This window comes from Entelurus aequoreus, linkage group LG10 (genome assembly GCF_033978785.1).
Source record: "Entelurus aequoreus isolate RoL-2023_Sb linkage group LG10, RoL_Eaeq_v1.1, whole genome shotgun sequence".
Taxonomy (NCBI): Eukaryota; Metazoa; Chordata; class Actinopteri; order Syngnathiformes; family Syngnathidae; genus Entelurus; species Entelurus aequoreus.
In genome coordinates this window covers 3,407,999-3,428,140 of record NC_084740.1, presented here as the reverse complement: position 1 = coordinate 3,428,140, position 20,142 = coordinate 3,407,999, and the positions used below count along the sequence as shown (strand labels likewise).

The 20,142-nt window shown below is 40.9% G+C and overlaps 1 protein-coding gene across 1 annotated transcript; it reads right to left on the bottom strand.

The window, feature by feature from the left end:
- Positions 1-1,988: 1,988 nt before the first annotated feature.
- Positions 1,989-18,896, bottom strand: pipox (pipecolic acid oxidase). Its single transcript, XM_062062000.1, has 8 exons — positions 18,730-18,896; positions 15,509-15,657; positions 15,165-15,378; positions 11,477-11,659; positions 7,426-7,578; positions 6,083-6,232; positions 4,594-4,669; positions 1,989-2,615 (listed from the first exon to the last, which is right to left on the bottom strand). Exons 1-8 carry the CDS (start codon positions 18,850-18,852, stop codon positions 2,485-2,487), a joined length of 1,179 nt encoding a protein of 392 aa, XP_061917984.1. The 5' UTR covers positions 18,853-18,896; the 3' UTR covers positions 1,989-2,484.
- Between the last annotated feature and the right edge of the window lie 1,246 nt (positions 18,897-20,142).

Below are 20,142 nucleotides of genomic sequence, written 5' to 3'. Positions count from 1 at the left end.
AAAGGGCTGCACAAACCACGCTGGATCTCAATCCCAATCAGAAGTACTTTATTCATCCATTCCTTCAATTGTACAGAAGAATTGTTATATTTACTTTCAAGTTATTTCTACTATGCTAAGTATGAGCTCACTGTTGGCGGTGGAAGTAAACTACCCAACATTGATGCAGACACACCTTTTTCTTCCCTTTTTGTCCAAAGAAGAATCAAGAAGAGAAGCTAAAGGGAAGCCAAGCGTTAAGCAGAATTGAAAGTGGAGTCCAAACTCGTATTAATTCCCATCTCTAATCAAGAATGGAGTTGATTGTCGGTTAAAAAAAGCAACCAACTTCAAAAAAGTTGACTGCAGTGAATCAGAGTGAAGCACAAAGTCCATTTCATGTACAAGTCTTTAACAACACTTATTCAACATCTTCTTTTAACAACACTTATTCAACATCTTCTTTAACAACACTTATTCAACATCTTCTTTAACAACACTTATTCAACATCTTCTTTAACAACACTTATTTAACATCTTCTTTAACAACACTTATTCAACATCTTCTTTAACAACACTTATTTAACATCTTCTTTAACAACACTTATTCAACATCTTCTTTTAACAACACTTATTCAACATCTTCTTTAACAACACTTATTCAACATCTTCTTTAACAACACTTATTCAACATCTTCTTTAACAACACTTATTCAACATCTTCTTTAACAACACTTATTCAACATCTTCTTTAACAACACTTATTCAACATCTTCTTTGACAACACTTATTCAACATCTTCTTTAACAACACTTATTCAACATCTTCTTTAACAACACTTATTCAACATCTTCTTTAACAACACTTATTCAACATCTTCTTTAACAACACTTATTCAACATCTTCTTTAACAACACTTATTTAACATCTTCTTTAACAACACTTATTCAACATCTTCTTTAACAACACTTATTTAACATCTTCTTTAACAACACTTATTCAACATCTTCTTTTAACAACACTTATTCAACATCTTCTTTAACAACACTTATTCAACATCTTCTTTAACAACACTTATTCAACATCTTCTTTAACAACACTTATTCAACATCTTCTTTAACAACACTTATTCAACATCTTCTTTAACAACACTTATTCAACATCTTCTTTAACAACACTTATTCAACATCTTCTTTAACAACACTTATTCAACATCTTCTTTAACAACACTTATTCAACATCTTCTTTAACAACACTTATTCAACATCTTCTTTAACAACACTTATTCAACATCTTCTTTAACAACACTTATTCAACATCTTCTTTAACAACACTTATTCAACATCTTCTTTAACAACACTTATTCAACATCTTCTTTAACAACACTTATTCAACATCTTCTTTAACAACACTTATTCAACATCTTCTTTAACAACACTTATTCAACATCTTCTTTAACAACACTTATTCAACATCTTCTTTAACAACACTTATTCAACATCTTCTTTAACAACACTTATTTAACATCTTCTTTAACAACACTTATTCAACATCTTCTTTAACAACACTTATTCAACATCTTCTTTAACAACACTTATTCAACATCTTCTTTAACAACACTTATTCAACATCTTCTTTAACAACACTTATTCAACATCTTCTTTAACAACACTTATTCAACATCTTCTTTAACAACACTTATTCAACATCTTCTTTAACAACACTTATTCAACATCTTCTTTAACAACACTTATTCAACATCTTCTTTAACAACACTTATTCAACATCTTCTTTAACAACACTTATTCAACATCTTCTTTAACAACACTTATTCAACATCTTCTTTAACAACACTTATTCAACATCTTCTTTAACAACACTTATTTAACATCTTCTTTAACAACACTTATTCAACATCTTCTTTAACAACACTTATTCAACATCTTCTTTAACAACACTTATTCAACATCTTCTTTAACAACACTTATTCAACATCTTCTTTAACAACACTTATTCAACATCTTCTTTAACAACACTTATTTAACAACACTTATTCAACATCTTCTTTAACAACACTTATTCAACATCTTCTTTAACAACACTTATTCAACATCTTCTTTAACAACACTTATTCAACATCTTCTTTAACAACACTTATTCAACATCTTCTTTAACAACACTTATTCAACATCTTCTTTTAACAATTAAGTGCATCGGAATGAAACTTTTCTTCCTTCAGCTTTTCACATCTTAAATCAAAGTCATTCATTCATCTCACTAATATTTCAATCTTTGGAAAGATGAGCCTTCCCACAGAAGTCTTACATGCTTGATGTTTACAATCTAAGTTGATATCTCTCACATGACATTGATGATCACATGATATATGGATGACTTGATGATCACATGAAATATGGATGACAGTCCTTCCTACAAGGGTGACTTGATGATCACATGAAATATGGATGACTTGATGATCACATGAAATATGGATGACAGTCCTTCCTACAAGGGTGACTTGATGATTGTCTGGAAGCGTGCCATGCGGAAAGGTGAAAGGTCATAGGAGGGCATCTCTCCCAGGCTAAGTTCACAGAGCAGCTTACCAATGATGGGTCCAAACTTGAAGCCATGACCTGGACAACACATGTCACCACAATCATCAAATCTCAGGAAATAGTACATCTCTCACACTTTTATAGTACATCTCTCACACTTTTATAGTACATCTCTCACACTTTTATAGTACATCTCTCACACTTTTATAGTACATCTCACATACTTTTATAGTACATCTCACACTTTTATAGTACATCTCACACACTTTTATAGTACATCTCTCACACTTTTATAGTACATCCCACACACTTTTATAGTACATCTCTCACACTTTTATAGTACATCCCACACACTTTTATAGTACATCTCCCACACTTTTATAGTACATCTCACACACTTTTATAGTACATCTCTCACACTTTTATAGTACATCTCTCACACTTTTATAGTACATCCCACACACTTTTATAGTACATCTCACACACTTTTATAGTACATCTCACACACTTTTATAGTACATCTCTCACACTTTTATAGTACATCTCTCACACTTTTATAGTAGATCCCACACACTTTTATAGTACATCTCACACACTTTTACACACAAGCTCAATCAACAGCTGAACTACCCAATGAATTAAAAGTTACACTTTTGTTAAAGATAAAACACAAATAGTAGCAATTTGTTATTGTGTGTCAAAAAGGTTGTTTCGTGACACTTCCCGACAAAGTCACATTTCTGAGGAAGGACTTTTTAAAAATTCTGAGCATTTATTTGAAGGGACATTTTTTAATCTTCTAGTGTGTAAGCACTAGGGGTGTAACGGTACACAAAAATTTGGGTTCGGTACGTACCTCGGTTTAGAGGTCACGGTTCGCTTCATTTTCGGTACAGTAAGAAAACAACAAAATATAAATGTTTTGGTTATTTATTTACCAAATTTGTAAACAATGGCTTTATCCTTTTAACATTGGGAACACTATAATAATTCTGCCCACGTTAATCAACATTAAACTGCCTCAAGTTGTTGCTCAGATGACAAAAAATGACAAAACTATTTTTCTACAAAGTGCAACATTAAACAGTTTCAAGTCAACTCATCATGCTTAATTTATTACAGCATTTGGGAAGCCTGTAGTTGATTTTTATTATGTAAATGTTATATTTGTATCAACATGTGATAGCAGGGACCCTGCCATTCAAAACTAGGCTGCTACATTACTAATGATTCATGTAACTAGAGCTGAAAAAATAGTACAATAGCAATAGGAGAGACTACACACACACACACACACACACACACACACACACACGCACGCACGCACGCACATGCCGCAAAATGAGCTAAAGCTACGCTAAAAGCTAATTAGCCTTCACCTCAAGCCAGGACTGCGAGCGAGCTGAGCTGCAGTTGAAGTTTCTAGAAGGTCAACGGGCTCATAGTGATGTTACTAGTAGTTGACTGGGAGGTGTTTATTATCATTTGGAGAGAGTCCGCTGCCTGATGCTCACCTGCTAAACACCTATCTGCTCCACGCTGAAGCGCTGACTACATGCGCTCTGAATACGCACTGCTGATTGGCTGTTACCGCTCTGAATACGCACTGCTGATTGGCTGTTAGCGCTCTGAATACGCACTGCTGATTGGCTGTTAGCGCTCTGAATACGCACTGCTGATTGGCTGTTAGCGCTCTGAATACGCACTGCTGATTGGCTGTTAGCGCTCTGAATACGCACTGCTGATTGGCTGTTAGCGCTTTGTGTGTAACCAATCAGATGGTTGTGTGGGCGGGACAATGCTGGCTGCTGAGACAGAGGCAGAAGAAGCAAAGCAGCTTGTTAACACTTTAGCTTAGAAACTCATTCGGTACACCTCCAAACCAAACCGAAACGGTTCAATACAAATACACGTACCGTTACACCCCTAATATAAAGTAAATGTCTAGGCTTCTGCTGCTTTATGTCAATGTCTCTACCTAGCAACACATATACAGTACATATACATGCAAATCCAATGTAATTAGTCATTAGTCCAGTATTGTGTTGGCTGGTACCTGAGAATCCTGCACCTATTACAATATTGTCGTAAGCAGGGTGGCAGTCCAGCACAAAATGATGATCGGGTGTTACCTGGGAAAATATAATGTAGAAAATTACAGATCTTCAGAGTAAATAATACACTTAATTTTGTGTATATACAGTGGTGGTCAAAAGTGTACATACACTTGTAAAGAACATCATGTCATGGCTGTCAATCATTTCTACAACTCTTATTTTGTTGTGATGTAGTGATTGGAGCACATACTTGTTGTTGTGATGTAGTGATTGGAGCACATACTTGTTGTGATGTAGTGATTGGAGCACATACTTGTTGTTGTGATGTAGTGATTGGAGCACATACTTGTTGTTGTTGTGATGTAGTGATTGGAGCACATACTTGTTGTTGTGATGTAGTGATTGGAGCACATACTTGTTGTGATGTAGTGATTGGAGCACATACTTGTTGTTGTTGTGATGTAGTGATTGGAGCACATACTTGTTGTTGTTGTGATGTAGTGATTGGAGCACATACTTGTTGTTGTTGTGATGTAGTGATTGGAGCACATACTTGTTGTGATGTAGTGATTGGAGCACATACTTGTTGTTGTTGTGATGTAGTGATTGGAGCACATACTTGTTGTTGTGATGTAGTGATTGGAGCACATACTTGTTGCTCACAAAAAACATTCATGAAGTTTGCTTCTTTTATGAATTTATTATGTGTCTACTGAAAATGTGAGGGTGAAAAGTATACATACAGCAACATACAGGATCAATTTTGGTGATGTAGAAAAGTTACAATCAAATCAAAGTAGCTTCATGGCCTCTTAACTTCATGTGAGTGATTAGGATTGTTGACTTCTCTCAGCACATTGAAATAGAGCATGATTGACCACACCTGTTGACTTCTCTCAGCACATTGAAATAGAGCATGATTGACCACACCTGTTGACTTCTCTCAGCACTCCAACCTTCAAAGGTGACTCCAACCTTCAGAGGTGTCAACAGCACTCAGAGAAAGTTGTGTAAGATGGATGAAGAGTACTGTTTGTCACTCGTTAAGTCTATGCCTAGAGACTGCAAAACTGTTATAGAAGCCAGAGGTGGTGCAACAAACTATTAGTGGTGTGTTGTATTGTTTTGTTTGTTTTTCATGAGTCCATATTTTCCTCAGAATTGAGTGATTCCATCATTTCTTCACTCTGCTTGATGATGCTGTTACTATCACAATTTCATTTCTTGATTTCTTTTCGTGATTCTTAAAGCCAGAAAGTTGTCATTTGAACATTTGAAATGATCGTAGTTTTGTGTCATGCCTGTCATCTGCTTATTTCTACAATATTAAACAAATGAACGTTGGAGAATAGTGATCAGGTCAATGCATACCCCAGTGAGGAGACGGCTCGCTGGCGCATTTAACTTGAAAATAAACCTACAGTATAAATGCCTTACAAGTGATTGTCAATCACTATGACACCCAGGTTTTAGACCATGGCTACTGACCGTATACATGCAGCTCTCCACCACAGCAGGCTCAGGGATGAGGCCAGGGAGATGTTTGGTGATGTAGCGCCGAAGAATGTCAATCTCAGACTTGTCTGTCTGCTTGTCTCTCTGGTCAGGGTCTGTCTGACTGCCGCTATGGTAGCAAATCTGCAACTCAAATAGAAACCTCATAATTGATGACCATTACTATTGCTGTGATTAATAAACAACTATTAAAATACACAGGTGGACAAAATGGTTGGAAGCCTTCTGTGAACAATGAAATGAGAAATGACTTTAAAACTAATGGAAACAATATCAAAAACTGCTACTCAGCAACCTTCTGGGTAGCATATCTCCAAACCCATTTGCTTGTTGGTGGAGAGTTTCTTCAAGCAGAGGATTTTTCCTCCATTTGTGTCCAGTCTTGCTCCTACATGATGAAGGCAGAGGAAACTGGAAGGCTGACAGGGTTACCTCAGGGATTGTCAACTTTGGAATAAGCTTTTGTGTGGCACCAAAACTTCTTGGATTTGATCCAGGTGTCATTTGTAAAGTGTGTCTCCCACTGCCACTGTATATGTCAGGGGCCCCTCTACAGTGGAGATGGTGCCCTGCTGCCACGAGGGGCAAAAACTGACTGGTCCACACTGAAACACCATGTTGACTCCACATTTCTTCACATCACACTTACATTTGTCGTAAGATGATTCACTTTGGATTTCAGGTCCCTGTGGCGAAACACCATTGCAAGAGTCCTATTCATGGTTACGGCAAGCAAAGAGAAAACTGTCCATTTTGTGTAGCAATGTTCGGTTTTCGCCACCCATTGCCTTAGTGCCTTTTTTGAATGTTTGCACAAATCTTTCGGCCAAGCCATTTGTGCCCAGGTGGTAGGGGTAGGCTTGGATTCCATTGTCTTGAACAAATTCTTCTACACACGCTTACAGCTCACCAGACTTTATCCTCCTCTCCACTTTTTCCTTCTACATGCTTCAGCCCCGGGACTCAGGGCTGCTTAGACCAGCAGCCGGACTTTGGTCTCAAGGCGGGTCGCTTCTGGGCTTCTTTCTTCTTCTTCTGCACGCGATGGTCCAGACTTTCAGAGCCTGTTGGTGTGCTGGATTCCCGTTCCATGTGGCGGCCGTTTCCTTTTTCCATAGCTGGGTCAATTGCTTTGGTCAGGTCATGAGCTTTTGGTGGCATCTTCTCCAAGATGAGTGCGTTTGATTCATGTGAACTATTTCATTGGTGTGTGACAAGGAAGCATTTATAGGCCGCATGTGAACCCCAAAACAAAACTCCATAAGTGAGATGCAGCATTCTAGAAAGAGCAAGGTTGAAAGAATGTGTGAAAGTACCTTCATCAGACCGGGGTATTCATTGGAAGGCAGACCGTAGATGTGGTCTTTGGCCTCCTCGCCCTCAGACAGCAAGAAGCACGGGAAGCGTTTCTTCACATGGTAAGTGTCCGCTATCTTTTCTTTCCAATAGCATACATTAATTTTAACAACCTGCAAGAAAATAAATGGGATTGATTTTAAATGGGAATAAAATCAGTGTGTTTTTCCAGGGAGACCACGTTGTTGCCCTTTCTTCCTGGCAGCTTTGCGCTCCCCTTTTTTTTGGCTTCTATAAAAAAAACAATATGGTATTGCCCGGCCAGAGCGATATAGCATCCCTGGCCGCTCTGCAACGTTTAGGTAACATGGGAGTAACACAGGTACTTAGGCTAATGTCACAGTGTTTAGGTAACATGGGAGTAACACAGGTACTTAGGCTAATGTCACAGTGTTTAAGTAACATGGGAGTAACACAGGTACTTAGGCTAATGTCACAGTGTTTAGGTAACATGGGAGTAACACAGGTACTTAGGCTAATGTCACAGTGTTTAGGTAACATGGGAGTAACACAGGTACTTAGGCTAATGTCACAGTGTTTAGGTAACATGGGAGTAACACAGGTACTTAGGCTAATGTCACAGTGTTTAGGTAACATGGGAGTAACACAGGTACTTAGGCTAATGTCACAGTGTTTAGGTAACATGGGAGTAACACAGGTACTTGGGCTAATGTCACAGTGTTTAGGTAACATGGGAGTAACACAGGTACTTAGGCTAATGTCACAGTGTTTAGGTAACATGGGAGTAACACAGGTACTTAGGCTAATGTCACAGTGTTTAGGTAACATGGGAGTAACACAGGTACTTAGGCTAATGTCACAGTGTTTAGGTAACATGGGAGTAACACAGGTACTTAGGCTAATGTCACAGTGTTTAGGTAACATGGGAGTAACACAGGTACTTGGGCTAATGTCACAGTGTTTAGGTAACATGGGAGTAACACAGGTACTTAGGCTAATGTCACAGTGTTTAGGTAACATGGGAGTAACACAGGTACTTAGGCTAATGTCACAGTGTTTAGGTAACATGGGAGTAACACAGGTACTTAGGCTAATGTCACAGTGTTTAGGTAACATGGGAGTAACACAGGTACTTAGGCTAATGTCACAGTGTTTAGGTAACATGGGAGTAACACAGGTACTTAGGCTAATGTCACAGTGTTTAGGTAACATGGGAGTAACACAGGTACTTAGGCTAATGTCACAGTGTTTAGGTAACATGGGAGTAACACAGGTACTTAGGCTAATGTCACAGTGTTTAGGTAACATGGGAGTAACACAGGTACTTAGGCTAATGTCACAGTGTTTAGGTAACATGGGAGTAACACAGGTACTTAGGCTAATGTCACAGTGTTTAGGTAACATGGGAGTAACACAGGTACTTAGGCTAATGTCACAGTGTTTAGGTAACATGGGAGTAACACAGGTACTTAGGCTAATGTCACAGTGTTTAGGTAACATGGGAGTAACACAGGTACTTGGGCTAATGTCACAGTGTTTAGGTAACATGGGAGTAACACAGGTACTTAGGCTAATGTCACAGTGTTTAGGTAACATGGGAGTAACACAGGTACTTAGGCTAATGTCACAGTGTTTAGGTAACATGGGAGTAACACAGGTACTTAGGCTAATGTCACAGTGTTTAGGTAACATGGGAGTAACACAGGTACTTGGGCTAATGTCACAGTGTTTAGGTAACATGGGAGTAACACAGGTACTTAGGCTAATGTCACAGTGTTTAGGTAACATGGGAGTAACACAGGTACTTAGGCTAATGTCACAGTGTTTAGGTAACATGGGAGTAACACAGGTACTTAGGCTAATGTCACAGTGTTTAGGTAACATGGGAGTAACACAGGTACTTAGGCTAATGTCACAGTGTTTAGGTAACATGGGAGTAACACAGGTACTTAGGCTAATGTCACAGTGTTTAGGTAACATGGGAGTAACACAGGTACTTAGGCTAATGTCACAGCTTTCAGTCTAACGACAGCACACCGTGAGAGTGATGGCTGCACACCAAGACAAGGCAGCCGTGCCAAAAAACAAACAATTTGTAGGCTACAAACATTGACAAATGGGGGACATTCTCCTTATTGGAAGAAGAATAGCTTTGAAATCAGTCATCCTTTTTTTCAAATTTGCAACATCGATTTTCGTATTTCACGTGAAGGAAGAAATGACATAAATCAACATAAAAATCTGTTAAGCAGCAGCATTGGTCTGGTCGGCCATAAATACTGTTTGTCCAGCCAATATCAGCTTTGACAAGAATGGGAGATGATGAAATGACAAATGCTGAGGTGAACATGTCAATGGTGTGTGGCAAAAATTATTATTATTATTATTATTTTTTGTCATAAAAAAATACAATCATGTGTGCTTACGGACTGTATCCCTGCAGACTGTATCGATCTATATTGATATATAATGTAGGTGCACTAATTGTAAGTGTGTCTTGTGTTTTTTATGTCGATTTAATAAAAATAAAAAATTAAAATTAAAATTTTTTTTCCTTGTGCAGTCCTGGTACCAATCGATCCACGGACCGGTGCTGGGCCGCGGCCCGGTGGTTGGGGACCACTGGATTTTTGTGATTGCCCTGTGTTGTTTCTTGCTGATGTATAAACTGCTTGGCTTCATCAGGACATCTTCTCGTGGAGGCACCACACCCTCACTGATGTCATCAAAGTGGAGGCACCACACCCTCACTGATGTCATCAAAGTGGAGGCACCACACCCTCACTGATGTCATCAAAGTGGAGGCACCACACCCTCACTGATGTCATCAAAGTGGAGGCACCACACCCTCACTGATGTCACCAAAGTGGAGGCACCACACCCTCACTGATGTCATCAAAGTGGAGGCACCACACCCTCACTGATGTCATCAAAGTGGAGGCACCACACCCTCACTGATGTCATCAAAGTGGAGGCACCACACCCTCACTGATGTCATCAAAGTGGAGGCACCACACCCTCACTGATGTCATCAAAGTGGAGGCACCACACACTCACTGATGTCATCAAAGTGGAGGCACCACACCCTCACTGATGTCATCAAAGTGGAGGCACCACACCCTCACTGATGTCATCAAAGTGGAGGCACCACACACTCACTGATGTCATCAAAGTGGAGGCACCACACCCTCACTGATGTCATCAAAGTGGAGGCACCACACCCTCACTGATGTCATCAAAGTGGAGGCACCACACCCTCACTGATGTCATCAAAGTGGAGGCACCACACACTCACTGATGTCATCAAAGTGGAGGCACCACACCCTCACTGATGTCATCAAAGTGGAGGCACCACACCCTCACTGATGTCATCAAAGTGGAGGCACCACACCCTCACTGATGTCATCAAAGTGGAGGCACCACACCCTCACTGATGTCATCAAAGTGGAGGCACCACACACTCACTGATGTCATCAAAGTGGAGGCACCACACCCTCACTGATGTCATCAAAGTGGAGGCACCACACCCTCACTGATGTCATCAAAGTGACTCATTATTCATTCTTTCATTTCCTTCCAATCACTGCAAAACAAAGACTAAGCGTGCAGACAAATGTAGATGCACTGATTGTGTATTTGTGCGGCAAAGAGACAGCCGGTCGTCTGTTGGTGTCTGAAGTAAAAATAAATTTTGGACAGTGAAATGAAAAAGATAAGTCGCTTTTGCAAAATATGGGATTTTACTCGTGGTAGAGAAGGCTGGTAACTATTTAGTGGTAATCACAGCTCAACATCCGCTTAATGCTGTTTATCGCTTTTTGTGCCTGAAATCTTCAAATGTTTTCAAATATAATATCATCATTATTCAATTGTGAATATTATTATGGCTAACTGACTCATCCTCCTGAAGGCCAAAATTGGCGCGGGCCTTCCATTTAGTGCTCAACTGCTGCTATGTCACACAACTGCTTTATAATATTGTACAGAATAGCTTGTCTGTAGTCTGGGACCACAACAGTTGAAATGCAAAAACAAAAAGTGTTGTATTACCTGCAGTGGAAGCTGTATGCCAGTGTGGAGCAGCACTCTATTAGCCCAAGGTCCAGCAGTAATGACAACACCCTTGGCTTGATAAACACCAGCAGACGTTGTCACGGTCACCATAGGGCCAGGCTTGATGTCTGTCACCTTCTCTTGGTCTTGCAGGACACCACCCAACTTCTCAAACTGGCCCTGGTAATCAAGCACATACACAACAATTAGGGGTGTAACGGTACACAAAAATTTGGGTTCGGTACGTACCTCGGTTTAGAGGTCACGGTTCGGTTCATTTTCAGTACAGTAAGAAAACAACAAAATATAAATTTTTGGGTTATTTATTTACCAAATTTGCAAAATCTTCCACCAAAAATATTTTTCTAGGTGTAATATTTGATGTGAAGTAATGGGAACCTTGGATAGGTCAATAATTCATCATGACATTGATTTTGATTCAATATTATGTTTTGAGCAATGACAGTTTGAAAGAAAATAAAACATTAGTCAACATTGCAACTTTTTCTAAATGACATTTAACCTTTAAGCTTTTTTATTTCACTTTTGTTACGCTTTTGTTTATTTGAATAGTATTTTTAGAATGTGCCGTGGGCCTTTAAAACATTAGCTGTGGGCCGCAAATGGCCTCCGGGGCACACTTTTGACACCCCTGCTATAGATAATAAAACATTAAATGTGATAAATCTATGGATAAAAAGCAGAGCCTGGCGACGCATGCGCGTTTATCATAACTCTCTCTCTCTCTCTCTGCCCCTCCCTCACCAATGCTGCTGTTTGTTTTGTTTTTAACCCCTTCTTAACCCTGAACGTACATTGAAAATACACGCAACCCTAACTCAAAATGCCGGACATTTGAGGCATTTAAGAAACTCCGCCCTGACAGCTCCGCAAAAGAGGACATGTCCGGTGAAAAGAGGACGTATGGTCAGTCTATCCTAGCCCGTTAGCTACTAGCATGCCGTGTGTATACGCACGTTGTGTAAACACGTTGTGTTTACACAACGTGCGTCACGCTACTTAATATGTCCGTGTGGAAACTCGTTCGGTACACCTCCGAACCGAACCGGAACCCCCGTACCGAAACAGTTCAATACAAATACACGTACCGTTACACCCCTAACAACAATACATCCTTTTTTGCTTAGGAATCTACTTCAAGCTTGTGAGCAGGCTCTTCTCTCAACAATATGTTGGAATATGTTGTTATTGGTTTGAATGTCATGCTATCTACATGTGATGTATCTACATGTGCACAACAGGGGAGCTGTTTATCTCATGACAGTAGCGTACAGTATGTGTGTTTGTGTGTATGAGTGTACAGTATGTGTGTTTGTGTGAAAGAGTGTACAGCATGTGTGTTTGTGTGTATGAGTGTACAGTATGTGTGTTTGTGTGAAAGAGTGTACAGCATGTGTGTTTGTGTGTATGAGTGTACAGCATGTGTGTTTGTGTGTATGAGTGTACAGTATGTGTGTTTGTGTGAAAGAGTGTACAGCATGTGTGTTTGTGTGTATGAGTGTACAGCATGTGTGTTTGAGTGTACAGTATGTGTGTTTGTGTGTTTGAGTGTACAGTATGTGTGTTTGTGTGTATGAGTGTACAGTATGTGTGTTTGTGTGTATGAGTGTTGTTGGAAGCAGATCAGAATCATATCCATATTTAAGTGTTACTTCTTTCTAAACTCCTATAGTCATATAAAGAATAGCTAGTATTCTTCCTTCTTTTGAGTCTCATAGTAAGGTGTCGGCCTTCTAGATTGGAATGTGTCAGAGTAGAGATAACTCGGAGTAGTCTAAACAAAGGGAGTGGGGGCGAGGGACAGAGGGAAGATCACGGGACATCCGGGGGTTTGAGGGGAGACCGAGCTAGACCGGGCGAGGGAACGCGGGTGTGCTAGATTGGTCTCACGTTTGTCCTCTAAGCTTGGAGAATAAACCACAAAATACCAACTACTGCCTGTTGATTGAATATAAACATCAGCTTATTGCCATAAAAAGAATCTGGGAGAGACTAGCAATTTGAATTCCCCATTGGAGGAATGCTGGTCAACACAACAGTGTACAGTATGTGTGTTTGTGTGTATGAGTGTACAGTATGTGTGTTTGTGTGTATGAGTGTACAGTATGTGTGTTTGTGTGTATGAGTGTACAGTATGTGTGTTTGTGTGTATGAGTGTACAGCATGTGTGTTTGTGTGTATGAGTGTACAGCATGTGTGTTTGTGTGTATGAGTGTACAGTATGTGTGTTTGTGTGTATGAGTGTACAGTATGTGTGTTTGTGTGTATGAGTGTACAGCATGTGTGTTTGTGTGTATGAGTGTACAGCATGTGTGTTTGTGTGTATGAGTGTACAGTATGTGTGTTTGTGTGTATGAGTGTACAGTGTGTGTGTTTGTGAGAATGTCAACGTGTTGTCTGAGCGATGTCAGTGAGTGAGTGGGCGAGTAAAGAGAGCGAGAGAAGGGGTGCATGCACTGTGCAGTAGAGTGATGAACGGGTTTGGTTGTGTCCTGCAAAACTAATAATAAAGCAACCAGATTGTCACAAATCGGCATGTACTGACTGAGTGGTGGTCAAGCACCCGTAGCAACAACCCACAGATGGGCACGTACTGACTGAGTGGTGGTCAAGCACCCGTAGCAACAACCCACAAACTGACACAGCGAGATATTTAGCTTGAGCAGGAAGTGGAAAGGCGAGTTGATTAATGACGTATTACCTGCTTTATTCTCTTAATTTGGTGAGTCACTGACCCAGTTAATGGCGACGTCAACCCCATTCAGTAAAAAACTTGCGGGTTTTGAACGTTTCCTTCATGACTAATCTGTAGGGTTCTTTTCTTACCTGCACCACCTTGAGGGCCGGTCTGCATATAAGATCCCAGCAGTTCTTTTCTTACCTGCACCACCTTGAGGGCCCGGTCTGCATATAAGATCCCAGTAGGTCTTTTCTTACCTGCACCACCTTGAGGGCCGGTCTGCATATAAGATCCCAGCAGTTCTTTTCTTACCTGCACCACCTTGAGGGCCCGGTCTGCATACAAGATCCCAGCAGGTCTTTTCTTACCTACACCACCTTGAGGGCCCGGTCTGCATATAAGATCCCAGCAGTTCTTTTCTTACCTGCACCACCTAGAGGCCCCGGTCTGCATACAAGATCCCAGCAGGTCTTTTCTTACCTGCACCACCTTGAGGGCCCGGTCTGCATACAAGATCCCAGCAGGTCTTTTCTTACCTGCACCACCTTGAGGGCCCGGTCTGCATATAAGATCCCAGCAGTTCTTTTCTTACCTGCACCACCTAGAGGCCCCGGTCTGCATACAAGATCCCAGCAGGTCTTTTCTTACCTGCACCACCTTGAGGGCCCGGTCTGCATACAAGATCCCAGCAGGTCTTTTCTTACCTGCACCACCTTGAGGGCCCGGTCTGCATACAAGATCCCAGCAGGTCTTTTCTTACCTGCACCACCTTGAGGGCCCGGTCTGCATATAAGATCCCAGCAGTTCTTTTCTTACCTGCACCACCTAGAGGGCCCGGTCTGCATACAAGATCCCAGCAGGTCTTTTCTTACCTGCACCACCTTGAGGGCCCGGTCTGCATACAAGATCCCAGCAGGTCTTTTCTTACCTGCACCACCTTGAAGGCCCGGTCTGCGTATAAGATCCCAGCAGTTCTTTTCTTACCTGAACCACCTTGAGGGCCCGGTCTGCATATAAGATCCCAGCAGTGGTGTCCACAAAAGCACCATCCCCGTCAGCCAGGACGACATTAGGTATGTGCTGATGGAAGTTCTCCCGAGTCAAAACCACCATAGGAATCTTGTTCTTCTCCAAGCTGTTCTTAAAGCCAATGTAGCTCTGACTCTTCTCTGGTCCCATCACCAGAAGTCCTGTTCGCCTGTGGGAGTTTTAATGCAGCATTGAACATGAAATAAGAGTAAAGCTGAGCATAGTTGCTCTGCATAGATTGTGTGCATCATTGAACATGAAATAAGAGTAAAGCTGAGCATAGATTGTGTGTCTCTGACCTGAACAGCGTGACTCCAGCCTCCCTCTCCAGTGTGGCCCACAGTTCATAGCCTTCATCCATCATGAGAGTGTACAAGTCCTGCTCGTACGCCTTGCGAATCATGCGGGTTTGACCATGGGAGCTTCCTCTAGTGTGAGGTACAGTAAACTAAAAAGAAAAAATAATAATTATTATAATAGTGGGTTGTAGTAGATGTAGAGTTTGTTGCTGTTGCTGACATCACAGCCAAGGGCTTTGGTCAAATTATTTACAAAAGTTAGTAAGTTTTATGTTTTGCATTCTGTTCCTTTACTGTACTTCAACAGTCCTCTAGAAAGGTTTTCAAAGCAAGCAGGGAAGGTTACTGATCAGCTGCATTAGCATCTTACAGCCCTAGTATGCAAACCAACTATCTTACATCTTACAGCCCTAGAATGCAAACCAACTATCTTACATCTTACAGCCCTAGTATGCAAACCAACTATCTTACATCTTACAGCCCTAGTATGCAAACCAACCATCTTACATCTTACAGCCCTAGTATGCAAACCAACTATCTTACATCTTACAGCCCTAGTATGCAAACCAACTATCTTACATCTTACAGCCCTAGTATGCAAACCAACTATCTTACATCTTACAGCCCTAGTATGCAAACCAACTATCTTACATCTTACAGCCCTAGTATGCAAACCAACTATCTTACATCTTACAGCCCTAGTATGCAAACCAACTATCTTACATCTTACAGCCCTAGTATGCAAACCAACTATCTTACATCTTACAGCCCTAGTATGCAAACCAACTATCTTACATCTTACAGCCCTAGTATGCAAACCAACTATCTTACATCTTACAGCCCTAGTATGCAAACCAACTATCTTACATCTTACAGCCCTAGAATGCAAACCAACTATCTTACATCTTACAGCCCTAGAATGCAAACCAACTATCTTACATCTTACAGCCCTAGTATGCAAACCAACTATCTTACATCTTACAGCCCTAGTATGCAAACCAACTATTCTTAGCAACTGGCAACTGCTGGTGAGTATTTAAGTTGTGCAGAAGTCCTGAAAATGTGAAGTCAAACTGTGTCACATTCCTGTTTTTCTCTGGTGTGCTTCTACAGACCACCTCTGTGTTAAAATCCACAACTGCATCAAAGGTGATAGACAGTCTAGAGACAATTTTCGGTCGACATGGACTTCCCATCACACTGGGGTCAGACCAGGGTCCTCAGTTTAAATCAGAGGAGTTCAGTGAGTACTGTGACACCAACGCCATTAAGCACGTGAAAACCACGCCAAGATGGGCGCAAGCAAACGGCGAGGTGGCGCGTCAAAATGCTTCGCTGATGAAGAGGATTCGCATCACTGTCTCAGATGGACTTGATTGGAAGCGAGAACTCAGAAAATATGTCCCAGTATACCGGAGCATCGATCACACAACCACGGGGAAGAGCCCCGCTGAGTTGCTTTTCAACTGAAAACTGAGGGGGAAGTTGGCAAGCATCACGGCAGCAACACACGCTGATCTGGAAGTAAGAGACAGAGACGCAGAACAAAAAGGACAATCCAAGATCTATGCAGGTGAACGTTGTGGAGCCAGATATTCAGATGTCAATGTTGGTGACACTGTCCTGGTGAGACAAGAAAAGACTGATAAACTCACCACACAACGCCACATAAGGTGGTGAGCAAATCAGGAAAGCAAGTAGTTGTTGAGTCTCCAACGGGAGCCAGATACACAAGGAATACAACATTCATGAAACCATACAACAACGCTCATGAGACACTCACCAGAATGGATGCATCCCAGGACGCTGAGGACTGCACCATGATAGAGAGACACAACCTGCTCAACGTGCAGAGCAGAGAATCACCAGCCATGACACCCGAGAGACACAGAGGCCTTCTAGAGGGATACGTTTGCCACACAAGCTGGCAGACTATGTGATGACATAGACGTTTATCTTGTTACGATCTGGTGATGTAGGTGTAACATTTAAAACAAAAAAGGGAGAAATGTTTGAGTCAAGTTGAGTGACAATATTGTGTGATGTTGTAATGGGAAATGAACAAGTTCAAAATAAGGTCAAAGCAAGTTTAAAGTATAATATATTTATCGACTATTCAAGAGTGAAAATGTGTGTTAATAGTGAATTGATGCATGGTTGAGAATACTGAGAAAATATACAGAATATTTGAGTTTGCGTTTCATAAGGAATGTTTTGAATAATGCCTAATGTTTATATTTGATATTTGAAAATAATACTGAGAAAACATACAGAATATTTGAGTATGTTAAGGAATGTTTTGAATACTGCCTAATGCTTATATTTGATATTTAAAAAATAACCTGAAGTTTATTTGTCAGGAAAGGAGGGATGTCATGTACTGTTTTGTCATGTCAGAGCCACCGTAGCCGGTGTTCAGTGTGTGACGTCACGAGAGCGAGGGAGAGTTTGGACTCTCAAAGTTGTTAATAAACCGGAGCCATCCGAGGCATTGAGTTGAGTCGTGTTGCCTGACTATTATTAAATTAAGACACCTAAATAAGTATATAGGTGAAACAGAGGACATAACAGTATGTACACATACATAGGCTATTATTTACACAGTTGTGTAACAAAAATAAATTTCTCCTTGCGGATCAATTCTGATTCTGATTCTGATTATTATTATTATTATCCCTTCTACTGCAACTGTTGTTGTTGTTAGATTAACGCGCGTTCACCCTATTTGCTGCTTCTCCCGCGAATGTCTGCACTGTACTGTACTACGCACGCCCCCCCCCCCCCTCCTATTTTTTTTATTTTTTGGGGGGGGGGGGGAGAGATTCGGTGAACGAATTTTTTGAACGAATCATTTTAAGGAACTGATTCTAGTGATTCCGTACAGTCAAAAGAACTGCCGATCCCATCACTAGAATATGTAGTGAACTGTGCAATGTACTAATAAAAGTGTCAATTAATCAAATAATCCTAGTCAAATAGTACAGCAGGTTAATAAGTGACATGAAGTGTGAGTACAAAGCACACTTTTACAAGTCAATGTACTTTTATTTTAGTGGTCGAATGTTGACTTTTCCTTCATTTATTGCACGCAGAAGAGGTGAAAGTTAGTGGACTCTGACTCCTGCAGGTGTCAAGTTGACGTCTTTAAAGTGAGTCCTGCAATGTCAAGTTGACAAGTTGACGTGTCAAGTTGACGTGTTAGCTGCCAGTGAGTGTCGCACCTGCTCAAGGAGGAGAGTTTTCTTCTTCTTTTTGGCCAGCTGGTAAGCCGTGAAGGAACCTTGCACGCCGGCCCCGACCACGATGTAGTCATACACTTCCTTCATCTCCTTGTTGTCCGCCATGACAGCTCCTGTGCCGCCGCCAGCCTCTGGTCACGTGTCCTGTGCCACTTGGACCCTGTGCCTCCTGTCACGTGCACCTTGGGGGGCGGGGCTAGTACTACTAATATATTACAAGTACTAGTAAGTACTACTAGTATTACTAGTAAGTATTACTAATATATTAGTATTACTAGTAAGTACTACTAATATATTACAAGTACTAGTAAGTACTACTAGTATTACTAGTAAGTACTACTAATATATTAGTATTACTAGCATACTTGCCAACCCTCCCTATTTTCCCAAGAGACTCCTGAATTTCAGTGCCCCTCCCGAAAATCTCCCAGGGCAAACATTCTCCCCCGAATTTCTCCCGATTTTCACCGGAACAAGAATATTGGGGGCGTGGCTTGATAACTCTGCCTTTAGCGTGCACTTTCTCTCCATACAAACAGCGAGCCTACACAGTCAAATGTTGTACATACGGCCTCTGCTTACACACCTAAGTGAATGCAAAGCATACTTGGTCAACAGCCATACAGGTCACACTGAGGGTGTAAACAACTTTAACACTGTTACAAATATGCGCCACACTGACTTCTCAAAGTCCTGACTTAAAGGTGTGGACAATGCTGAAGAAACAAGTCAGAAAAGCAACACATTTAGCTGAACTGCAGCAATTTAGTGGTCAAGTGGTCAAGCAGAAGCTTGTGGATGGCTACCAAAAGTGCCTTATTGCAGGTCAACTTGCCAAGGAAGCAAATATTAACATTGCTGTATGTATACTTTTCACCCTCACATTTGCAGTAGACACATAATAAATTCATAAAAGAAGCAAACTTCATGAATGTTTTTTGTGAGCAACAAGTATGTGCTCCAATCACTACATCACAACAACAACGAGTATGTGCTCCAATCACTACATCACAACAACAACAAGTATGTGCTCCAATCACTACATCACAACAACAACAAGTATGTGCTCCATTCACTACATCACAACAAGTATGTGCTCCAATCACTACATCACAACAACAAGTATGTGCTCCAATCACTACATCACAACAACAACAAGTATGTGCTCCAATCACTACATCACAACAACAACAAGTATGTGCTCCAATCACTACATCACAACAACAACAAGTATGTGCTCCAATCACTACATCACAACAACAACAAGTATGTGCTCCAATCACTACATCACAACAACAAGTATGTGCTCCAATCACTACATCACAACAAGTATGTGCTCCAATCACTACATCACAACAACAACAAGTATGTGCTCCAATCACTACATCACAACAA

Coding starts and splice junctions, on each gene's coding strand:
- pipox (XM_062062000.1), bottom strand. CDS start 18,852: ATGGCGGACAACAAGGAGATGAAGGAAGTGTATGACTACATCGTGGTC. Junction 15,658..18,729: donor AAACTCTCCTCCTTGAGCAG/GTGCGACACTCA, acceptor TTTTCTTTTTAG/TTTACTGTACCTCACACTAG. Junction 6,233..7,425: donor AATACCCCGGTCTGATGAAG/GTACTTTCACAC, acceptor TTTGAGTTGCAG/ATTTGCTACCATAGCGGCAG.